Source organism: Chanodichthys erythropterus, chromosome 3 (genome assembly GCF_024489055.1).
Source record: "Chanodichthys erythropterus isolate Z2021 chromosome 3, ASM2448905v1, whole genome shotgun sequence".
NCBI classification, from domain to species: Eukaryota; Metazoa; Chordata; class Actinopteri; order Cypriniformes; family Xenocyprididae; genus Chanodichthys; species Chanodichthys erythropterus.
Window position 1 is genome coordinate 48,271,903 of NC_090223.1, and position 11,054 is coordinate 48,282,956.

General features: G+C 37.5%; 1 protein-coding gene across 1 annotated transcript; it reads left to right on the plus strand.

Moving 5' to 3' along the window:
- Positions 1-1,343: 1,343 nt before the first annotated feature.
- Positions 1,344-6,338, plus strand: trim35-13 (tripartite motif containing 35-13). The gene is made up of 6 exons (XM_067376709.1): positions 1,344-1,841; positions 4,154-4,249; positions 4,338-4,568; positions 4,651-4,673; positions 4,775-4,893; positions 5,803-6,338. Exons 1-6 carry the CDS (start codon positions 1,452-1,454, stop codon positions 6,336-6,338), a joined length of 1,395 nt encoding a protein of 464 aa, XP_067232810.1. The 5' UTR covers positions 1,344-1,451.
- Positions 6,339-11,054: the final 4,716 nt, after the last annotated feature.

Sequence of the window (11,054 nt, forward strand, 5' to 3'; positions counted from 1 at the left end):
TTTTCAGAGCAATTTTGGACTTCCGGTTTGAAAAGCAAAGTCAAAGCTATGTCACAAAATCTGATGCAGATTCAGGGTTCGGAGTGAGTCAACTTGTGGTTACAGCGCGGAGCTCTGCGATGAGTTTAACAACTCTTGCCATGTGGATTATAGACCATATATAGACTAAAGTATGAGTGTTTGAAAGTTTTTATAGACTTATTTCATGCACTCTCCTGCACCAAACATGAACCAGCACGGTGTATGCACACATATTTCATCAAGTCTTCTTTAAATGAGATATATAAACTGGACACTGACACTCATGACACTTTAAAGGCAATCAGAGTCATATTATCCAAATGTATATGGTTACATTGTATGAAATAATTAATCTTTTACATATATTTAATCTATAATAGCTAAGCTGTTAGTTATTATCCAGAAGTCACAAAGAACCCTAGCATCTTCTGAAGATCTTCAAGCCTCTCTGGCCTGCGTTTCATTAAAACATCCAGTCAAAAACAGTGGTACTTGTATGATAGTTTGGGAATATTTTGCTGCATCAGGACCTGGACATCTTGGCATCAGTGAAAGAACTTTGAATTCTGAGAATTTTCCAGGAGAATGTAAAGCCGCCTGTCTGTAAACTAAAACTAAAGCCCAGCTGGGCCGTGCTCCAAACAATGATCCCAAAAAGAAAACCAAATCATTTAAGATGGATTAGTCACAGTCCCGACTTAAGCCCCAATGAAATGCTGTGGCAGGATCTGAAACGCACAGTTCAGGCTTGAACACTGAGCTAAAGCAATTCTGCAAGGCGGAGTGGGCCAAAATTCCTCCATATAAATAACTACAGGAAACATTTGGTTGCATTTATTGCTGCTAATGGGGGTGCAACCAGATATTGGTTACCTCCATTCACAGCATTAACTTTAAATAATGCTAAACGAATATTGCTTTCTTTAATGAAAAATATAGTAACTGTGTTGTTGTTCATGAGTGGTCATGGAAGGGTTATGGTTTAAGATCTATAGACATTCAAATATGCAAAAACACAGACAATCAGACAGGGGAAAAAACTTTTTCACAGCACTGATTTTTTTTTTTCTTTTTCTTAGACCACTTCCATAGTCCAAGACTCTGGACTGTCTTCTTTTTATTTCTCCTGCCTTTTATTATTTCTTTAAGAGGCAGCACACATTATCTTCTCCAATGGAATGAGAAAATCTTAACATAATTTCCTCTTGCGTCAGTGCTGGGGTCAAATCACTCTCCAGGAGCTTGATGTTACATAATGTGATGTTTAAGCATTCATCAGAAGATATAATGTTTCAGCCTAGATCTCACTCAATGATGAGTCAATACTGGAGCCAATCAGAAGACAGATCTCCCAAGGGTAATCTTAAGTGGGAGGGGAGGCATAGTATCCCCTTGTGACCCAACTGAGCAATGAAAGGCTCAAAAGAGCAATGGCCACTAAGCAATCACATCTTGCAGATGACCTGTCATGCCCCATCTGTGGAAGCATCCTGCAAAAGCCGGTAGTGCTGTTTTGCAGACATCGCTTTTGTAAACTTTGTCTGGAGAACCTGTGGAATGGTGGAGGATCTTGCGAATGCCCTCTTTGCTGTCAGCCGTCATCTATGGGGGAGCTCATAGTCAACACCATGCTTGAGAAGACCTGCGAGGGCTTTCTGGAGCGCTGCAAAAATGACCCGCTTGCGTGCAAGGAGCATGGGGAGACTTTGACGCTTTTTTGTTTGGAGGACCTGGAACCCACTTGCAGCAAATGCAAGTCATCAGCCAACCACCAGGGTCACAGGTTATATCCCTTAAATGAAGCTTCACTCGACTGTAAGGTATGTCTACATACAGATTCCTGGTCTTCTGCATCTATGTTTGACATTTGTTTACAGGCAATGTTGATTCCAGTCTATATCTTCAACAACTGCACCGTCAATTCAAGGACAAGAAGGAAATCAAAAATATTTTATGAGAATAACCATTTGGACAACTGTCCTTTCACTTTAGCACCTCAGAACTAATTATTTATGGATTCTTGGCTGGGTTTATTATCAGACTATTAATAGTGGTAAGTTCTTGCTAGGAATGAGGCCTCCTGGTAGGGTTGAAACCAGATGCCTATGTGCTCAGTTTAGAGTTGATGAAAGTATACACAAGTATCTAAAAAAATCTCCATGAAAGAATCTAAATATTTTTAGAGTTAGAGACCCCTTTTATCACCCCAATATTTAAAAAGGAAATCAAGATGTTATATCTTGTTTCACTTATGGTATATTTCAACTTCACATTCAGTTCACATTCAACGGCGTGCTTCGTACATTCAGTTTAACAGCATTAAAAGAGTAGTCCACTTTTAAATAAAATTTTACTGATAATTTACTCACCCCCATGTCATCCAAGATGTTCATGTCTTTCTTTCTTCAGTCAAAAAGAAATTAAGGTTTATTCCAGGATTATTCTCCTTATAGTGGACTTCAATGGACTCCAGACGGTTGAAGGTCAAAATGACAGTCTCAGTGCAGCTTCAAAGAGCTTTAAACGACACCAGATGAGGAAAAAGGGTCTTATCTAGAGAAACCATCTTTCATTGACCGATCAAAATGACCGATTGTTTCTCTAGATAAGACCCTTATTCCTCGTCTGGTATCATTTAAAGCTCTTTGAAGCTGCACTGAGACTGTCATTTTGACCTTCAACCATTTGTCGTTCCAAACCCGTAAGTCTTTTGTTCATATTCAGAACAGAAATTAAGATCTTTTTGATTAAATCTGACAGCATTCTGTCCCTCCAAAGACAACTTTGCAACTAAAACTTTGACGCTTCAAAAAGTTCATAAAGATATCATAAAACTAATCCATATGAATTGAGCGGTTTCTGAAGAGACTCGATACACAGAAGCTCAACCAAAACTGAATGATGTGAGAGAAAAAACCTCTTCCATGTTACAAGCAGCAAAAAGGTTTGTTCTCGTCCGTCATTTAGGCTACAAAGTGTTCTCCAACTAATACGTCTATATAGGTCGTTTGTCACTTCCCTGAAATACGACCCATAGAATCGCTTGCTAAAATTGTGCCCCTATCGACAACAGGACACTTTCATTTTAATGCATTGTTCCCTTTTATCTGCATCATATTTCAGGTTTCACATAGCTCAATTGGCAGAGCATTGCAATAACAATATGAAATCATCGTGGGTTTGATCCCATGTGCTCATAAAGTGTATATGCAATATGCAATCACTAAGGGTAGGTTTAGGGGTGGGGTGGGTGTAGTTAATATAAAAATTAGTTTTGCTAAATAGAAATAGGAGAAATGGTGTAAAACGTCCACACATTGCATTTAAATGAACACACATTTTGATTGGTAACGACAGTCATACATCATTTCATGACGACAGACGTAACACGACACTGTCATTATTTTTACACCAGCTAGAGGGCGCAGGACTTACCAATATAAGTCGTAATAAGGTGCTTGAAAAACAACCTATAAGGTCGTTTTTTTGGAGGACAGTCTCTCAGGTTCGGTTAAGCTTCTGCTTATGTTTGCGTCTCAATGTTTATATGTGAATAAAAGCCTAAATTAAATCTGTTCATCATAAAAAGTGATCAAGTATCTTCAGAAAATTTGGACTAAACCACTCAATTCATATAGATTAAGATCTCTTTATGAAGTTTTCAAGCGTCAAAGTTCCAGTTGTGAAGGCAGACTATGGAGGGACAGAAATCTCTCAGATTTCATAACAAAAATATCTTAATTTGTGTTTTGAAGATGAACAAAAGTCTTACGGGTGTAGAACAACATGAGATTGAGTAATTAATGACAGAATTTTCATTTTTGTGTGAACTAACCCTTTAAAGAGGGCAAACATTATCATTCAACTGAACTGTGTATGTGCATTTTAAACCATCCGGTTCTTCATCCATGCAATAAAGGCACTTCCCTGAATGAGTGTGGTTTATAGTATATATAATTAAACTGCCCAGCGCTCAGGTAATGTTAATGATATATAACCCATTTCAGGGTTATGGTTATGATTTAAAATCAGTCATATCAAGCCTTCTTTAGGGGGTTGAGTTCAATAAACCTCTCTAAATTAATAAATGTACTAATTCTTTATGTGTTATTGTTTTATTCACTCTTTATAGGAGGAACTCAAAAATGCTTTGAAACCACTTCAGGAAAAGCTGAAGCTCTTCCGAAAAGCAAAACTCACTTATGAGCAAACAATAGAGCATATTAAGGTATTTTACTTCAATAAGCATGCAGACAATCAATTATAGAAGGAGACAATAAATTAAAAAAAAGTAAATGATAACATTCTCATTACAGACTCAGGCCGAGAACACAGAGAGGCGGATACGTGAGGAGTTTGAGGCGATGCACCAGTTTCTGCGAGATGAGGAAGCATCTAGGCTTTCCATGCTAAAGCAAGAGAAGGATCAGAAGAGGCAGATGATGAATGATAAGATTGAAGATTTGGAGAATGACATCACTTCACTCTGCAACACTATAAGAAATATTGAACAGGAGATGAGATCTAAGGATATACCATTCCTCAAGGTGAACATTCGTAAAGGAATGATAGAAATACAACACATACAATTCACTTTTTGTAATCTGCTTTTCTTTTTATTTTATCTAGAATTATAAGGACACTATAAAGAGGTACAAATCCTTTCTCGATTATCAATTTCATTTAAACTTTTCCATCTAAGTAAGTAAGACCTAGACCCAGAATAACTCTGTATTATTTGCTGTATTGACAGAACCTGGCGGGTTCCCCAGGATCCCGAGATGATAACAGGCTCACTGCTTGATATTGCCAAACACCTGGGCTCATTAAAGTTTAAAGTCTGGGAGAGGATGAAGGAAATCATTCAATATAGTGAGTATATTCTGTATCTTAAGAGCTCCTAAAGGGACATAATGATGGAAAAAATGCTTTTGCAATGCGTTCACTAATACAATGTTTCTCAAGGAACACAAAACTTCTGCAAGAGAATGCAGACACATTGAAATATGTTTTATATTTTTCCCATCACAGTGTCTCTTTAGGGGCTCATATGTATCAAAATACCAATTGATTTTTTTTAATCTTTTTATTTTTTTTGTACATCTTCGCTTATTTACTTGTCAATTTTAAACCACTGCCAAGAAAAAAAAAATAAAGAAAATACAAGAATTATTATTTTTTTTCTAAGACTCAACATAAAAATAGTTGGTACTCTACTTTAATGTGAAAAAAACACATTCGCATTACTATAATGCAATAAATAAATTCTAACATAAATAAATGTATAAAAAGCATAACTAAATTGTCAATAGATCAATTGTTTGCTAAAATTCATGATGATTTTAATCGAAAATGCATCACATTATTGTGAATTTCAGTGGAAAAGTGGTTTAATTATCATGAAAATAATATCACAATGCAAAAAAAAAAAATTAATTAAAGATTATTACTTTTTCATGCACTGGTTAATTTTGAGAGTTTGTCTTTTCAGACTAGTGGTATGAAAACACCAAAAATACACATTTAAGTGTTATAAAATAAACACTTTATCTATTTGCGTCTGTAGATTTTAATTATACGTATTTTTAAAGGGCGTTTGCTGAAAATTAGTTTTTTTCTCCAGCACTGAGCCAGAAATCTGCACTTCAGCAGCACATACACCAAACTTCAGAGTTTTATTCCTATCTTTATCATGAAGATTTTTTTTTTTTTGCTTTAAAAATATTTGTTTTCTCACCAACATTAGCATTTCACCTTTTAAACATTTGCTTTGCTATACAGCTCCAGTGACCCTTGATCCGAACACTGCGGCAAGCTGCTTCCTCCTGTCAGAGGATCTGACTACATTACAGTGCTGTTCTCAAACATTTAAACTCCCAGAAAACCCTGAGCGTTTCAATGTCGGCGCAGAGGTGCTGGCCTACGAGGGCTTCAGCTCCGGGCGATACAGCTGGGATGTGGAAGTCAAGAACAACACTTACTGGGTCATTGGAGTTGCAAGCGCATCCATCAGCCGTAAGGGAAAGCATGTGCTGACCCCCGCAGAGGGATTCTGGACCATTAGGCTACGAAACGGAGAGTATAAAGCCTGTACTGCCCCATGGTCCCCTCTCACTATGACTACGGAGCCGCAGGTGGTGAGAGTCGTTCTTGACATGAACAGGTCCAGAGTGACTTTCTACGACCCACGAGAGAGGACGCCCTTATTCACCTACATGGACATCATCACTCCAAGAGCATTCCCATACTTCTGCAGTGCCTGTAAGGAACACCCACTGAAAGTGTTACCAGCGTGGATCTCAATTAAGACAGACTGATGTGAAGAACGTCCCTCTCAGCATTTCCCTCCCCACATATCAACTCTCATGTTACATGTGTTTTGTGGGGGTCAGTACCAGTTCCACTTGTTTTTGATTTTAAAAAATTGACAAATGTTTTGAACAAGGTGAATCTCACCAAAAATGTAATAAAATGCCTAGGTCACAATTTTGTGAAATCAAAAGAAAATAATACTACATACAGTGAGTCCACCCCCTTTGAAAAGTAACATTTTAAACAATATCTCAATGAACACAAAAACAATTTCCAAAATGTTGACAAGACTAAGTTTATTATAACATTTGTTTAACTTATAACATGCAAGTAAGGTTAATAATATAACTTAAAGAACAACATTTTCAGTTTTACTCAAATTAGGGAGATGCAAAAATGAGTACACCCCACAACAAAAACTACTACATCGAGTACTTTGTATGGCCTCCATGATTTTTAATGACCTAGAGTCTTCTAGGCATGGAATGAACAAGTTGGCGACATTTTGCAACATCTGTCTTTTTCCATTCTTCAAGAATGAGCTCTTTTAGAGACGGGCTTTTTTGTGCCTGGGCTTTAGGAGAGGCCTTTTTCATGGACGGCACCCATGCATGCCATTCCTCTGCAGCATATGTCGTATTGTATCATGGGAAATAGTTACCCCAGTTTGGCTTTCTACTTCTTTAGATAACTGCTGTGAAATTCCACACCGTTTTTCCTCATCCCTTCTCATCAGAAGACGCTCCTGTCGAGGTGTTAACTTCCGTGGACGACCTGAATGTCTCTGTGAGATGGTTGCAGTTCCATCTTTTTTAAATTTTTGTACCACTTTTGCTACAGTATTCTGACTGATATGAAAGCTTTGCTGATCTTCGTGTCACCTTCACCTTTCTGGAGTAAAGAAATTATTTTCTTTCTCAGTTCTTGTGTCATTTCTCTTCCATGTGGTGCCATTGCTGACAGCATAAAATGGGAAGGGGTTTTAACACCCTTTTCTAGTCAACTGTCTGCTGGACACCTGTGTAATGAATAATTAGACTCACCTGAGGTTGAATTCTTGTTAAATTAGACATTTGTAGTCTAAATTGTAGCTTTTTTTTAAATTTAAGTAAAACTAAAAAAGTTATATTATTTACTTTCATGTTATAAGTTAAACAGATGTTATATTAAACTTAGTCTTATCAACATTTTGGAAACTGTTTTGTGTTCATTGAGATATTGTTTAAAATGTTACTTTTCAAAGGGGGTGGACTCATTTACACTGAGCACTGTATATGATAATATTGTAAATAATCGAACACCAGCCGTTGACATTTCAACATAGTATGTGATGGTATTGTACCTTATCACAGGTTTCCATCCATCATAAAATGGAAAAGACAACAACAATGGCGACACCCTGCCACACAAAATCATGTTGGAGGAGTTGACATAATTTCCTATGAAAAAGGAAGACAGGGCAGGATATATCTAGAAGCTCCTCCCCTTTTTCAAAATAGCCAAAAGCATGGCCAGAGCTGTTGAGCTCGTAAAACCCAATTTTCCTCAATCTTTAACTGTTTCTCTTCCATATTGCTTTAAATTATAGCATTTATATAGGTTTATTATAGGTTTGTAGAATTTAAATGTGTGCAAATGTTTTGTGGATTTTGCCAAATCATGCGTATGATACGCTCGTGTGTCTCTAGACCGGAGCAATCTGTGCTGGTGCTGCAGTGGTTCACATGACTAACACGAAAACGGACTTCATTTGCGTCAATGGAAAGCATATTTACACTGTCTGAATCGTTTCCTATCCTTTATATAGTGTGCCATTCGCCATATAGAAACCAGTAAATGTGTGAACAAATGAACGATTTCAACCACAGCTTCAGCTCTGTTTAGTGTAGGAGGAGTGGGACTTCAGATTCTAGACAGCATTTGATTGGACAAAGGATTTAAAGTAAAGTTGAAGTAAAACAATTGATAGTCATTCTTATGAGTAAAATATCTCTGAAGTATATTCCCATTCATATCTACATTTCTTCAGCACACCAGGGTGATCATGAACATGAAATTGTCCAGCCATGACTTCCTGTTCCACAGGAGAATAAACATGAGGAAACACAGAGGCCAAATTCCCTTAATCATTCATCACAATGAGTAAAACCAAAGAATATAGTTCTGAAGTGCAGCAAAAGATTGTTGAGCTTCACAAAATAGAAAGTGGCTGTAAGAAAATAGCTGAAGCATTGAAAATCCCCATTTCCACCATCAGGGCAATAATTAAGAAGTTTCAATCAACTAAAGATGTTACAAATCTGCCTGTGAAGAGGACGTGTGTCTAAATCATCCTAATGCACGGCGAGGAGGAGAGTTTGAGTGGCCAAAGACTCTCCAAGGATCACAGCTGGAGAATTGCAGCGATTAGTTGAGTCTTGAGTTTCAGAAAGCCTAAAAAAATGATCAAACAGCACCTACATCCCCACAAGTTGTTCGGGAGGGTTTCAAGAAAAATCTTCTTCTCTCATCCAGAAACAATCTCCAGCATATTCAGTTGTCAGACAAGACTGGATTTTCAAACGGGACCGGCTTCTATGGTCAGATGAAACTAAAAAAGAAAGAGCTTTTTGACAGCAAACCCACCAGATGGGTTTGGCGCACACATGGATAAAAAGTACCCCATGCCCATGGTTAAATATATTGCAGGATCTTTAATGTTGTGGGCCTATTTTTGTGCTGGAGGTCCTGGACAACTTGTTCAGATACATGGTATCATGGATTCTACCAAATACCAACAGATAAAAAATCAAAACCTGCCCGCTTCTGCTAGAAATCCAATAATGGGCCGTGGTTGGATCTTTCATCAGGACAATGATCCAAAACAATATCAAAATCAAAACAAAAATGTGTCACTGAGCACAAAATGAAGCTTCTGCCATGGTCTTCCCAGTCCCCTGACCTGAACCCTAAAGAAAATGAGTGAAGTGAACTGAAGAGAAGAAGCACCAACATGGAGCTGGGAATCTGAAGGATCTGGAGAAATTCTGTATGAAGGAATTGTCTCTGATGTCTTCTCAGGTGTTCTCCAAACTCATCAGGCATTATAGAAGAAGACTCAGAGCTGTTATCTTGGGAAAAGGACGTTGCAATAATTGGGTGCCAATAATTGTGGAGGGCACATGAAAATCCATGATCCATTTTAGCGGAGGTGAGAGATGCTTATATCTCCTAAATGCGAATTTTGTCATTGTTTTGGTACACACCAGCTTATTCATAACATTAAGGCTAACATATTAATACTAAAAGCTAAAAAACTTAAATTATGATTTCAGGGGGACTTTAAGGCCCATTCACACCAAGGAAGACAATTATAAAGATAGAAATAAAGATATAGTTCTAAAAATCATACTCAATATTAAAGAATAGCATAGTTCACACCACAGCTATAACGATAATGGCACAGAGAAACGATATCATTGGAATTGCTTTTACAATGATTTTTTCAGGATCACACCAAGCCGACGGTCGGCCATCAGGCAGTTTTTGTTCGTCGTCCGACTAAGTTTTCTCAGCGTGTTCCGCACCGTCGGCTGAAGTTGGTCCTCGTCGGCTTTTTTTCGGCCGATTCGACATGTTGAATCGCCGTCGAAGCTCATCGTCCGTCGGGCCATCTGATCATTCTGATTGGCTGTTCAGATACTGCCACCTGCTGGTATGGAAAGGCATTTCATCTCACGCAGGCGCAGAACTGACGTGCTACTTGGGTCGGCTGTCAAGCGTTGGTTGGGTCTGTCAGGCGTGAGCCAACCCCACAGTCTGCTTTCATCCCCACTAGTTCATCTGCGTCGGCTTGGTGTCTTCCAGCCTTTAAAGAAAGCGACAAGCACGTCTCCCAGAAATCCTGTATAATTCAACCAATTAGATGATGACTTTGAAACTCCTGAAGAAGTGTTTCCTAATTGTGTGGCATATGCATCAGAAATTCAGCCAATGGTCCATATGCGTGACGTCTGAGGCTGGGACTACTGCCTCCCTAGTCTCATATTTTGAGTGTTATTGATATTTTAAATTTGACTAATAGAATCTATAGATACCTATTGTTATTGTTAATTCTTTTGGCCACAAAACAAAACAAACCCCCCCTAAAAAAAAACCAAAACAAATATATATTTTTTTTACAGGCCTAATAATAATTATTTAAATATTTGGTAACACTTTAGGGTCCAATTCTCACTATTAACTAGCTGTTTATTATTGCTAGGATTTTGGCTGTTTATCAGTTTTTATAAAGCACATATAATGCCTTATTCTGGATGACCATATTCGACATCCCTAAATCCTACCCAATACCTGAACTTAACAACTACCTTACTATTAATAACCAGTAATTAGGAGTTTCTAGTTAGTTAGTTAATAGTGAGGATTGTGCCCTAATCTAAAGTTTGAACAAAATAGTATTTTATTTAATTTAAATATAACCCATACATTTTTTGAGATTCAACAAAAATCAAAGATCAGAACATTAAAAAAACAAAAAACAAAAACAGGGGAGTGTAGTGAAAATCTGATATTGTGACAGCCCATTAGAGTAATATTATTTAAATATTTGTGTAATTACTTGTTTTTTAAAAAGTGAGCAATAATACATTTTATTTAAATATGACTCATGCATTTCTTTGTGAGATTCGACACAAATAAATGTCAATGTCAGGACATCAGAATCAGAAAAGAGGAGTAAA

What these genes read in the sequence shown, in the direction of transcription:
- trim35-13 (XM_067376709.1), top strand. Translation starts at nt 1,452, where the DNA reads ATGGCCACTAAGCAATCACATCTTGCAGATGACCTGTCATGCCCCATC. An exon ending in AAGCTTCACTCGACTGTAAG is followed by an intron (nt 1,842 to 4,153) that starts GTATGTCTACAT and finishes CACTCTTTATAG; the next exon opens with GAGGAACTCAAAAATGCTTT. An exon ending in TATAAGGACACTATAAAGAG is followed by an intron (nt 4,674 to 4,774) that starts GTACAAATCCTT and finishes CTGTATTGACAG; the next exon opens with AACCTGGCGGGTTCCCCAGG.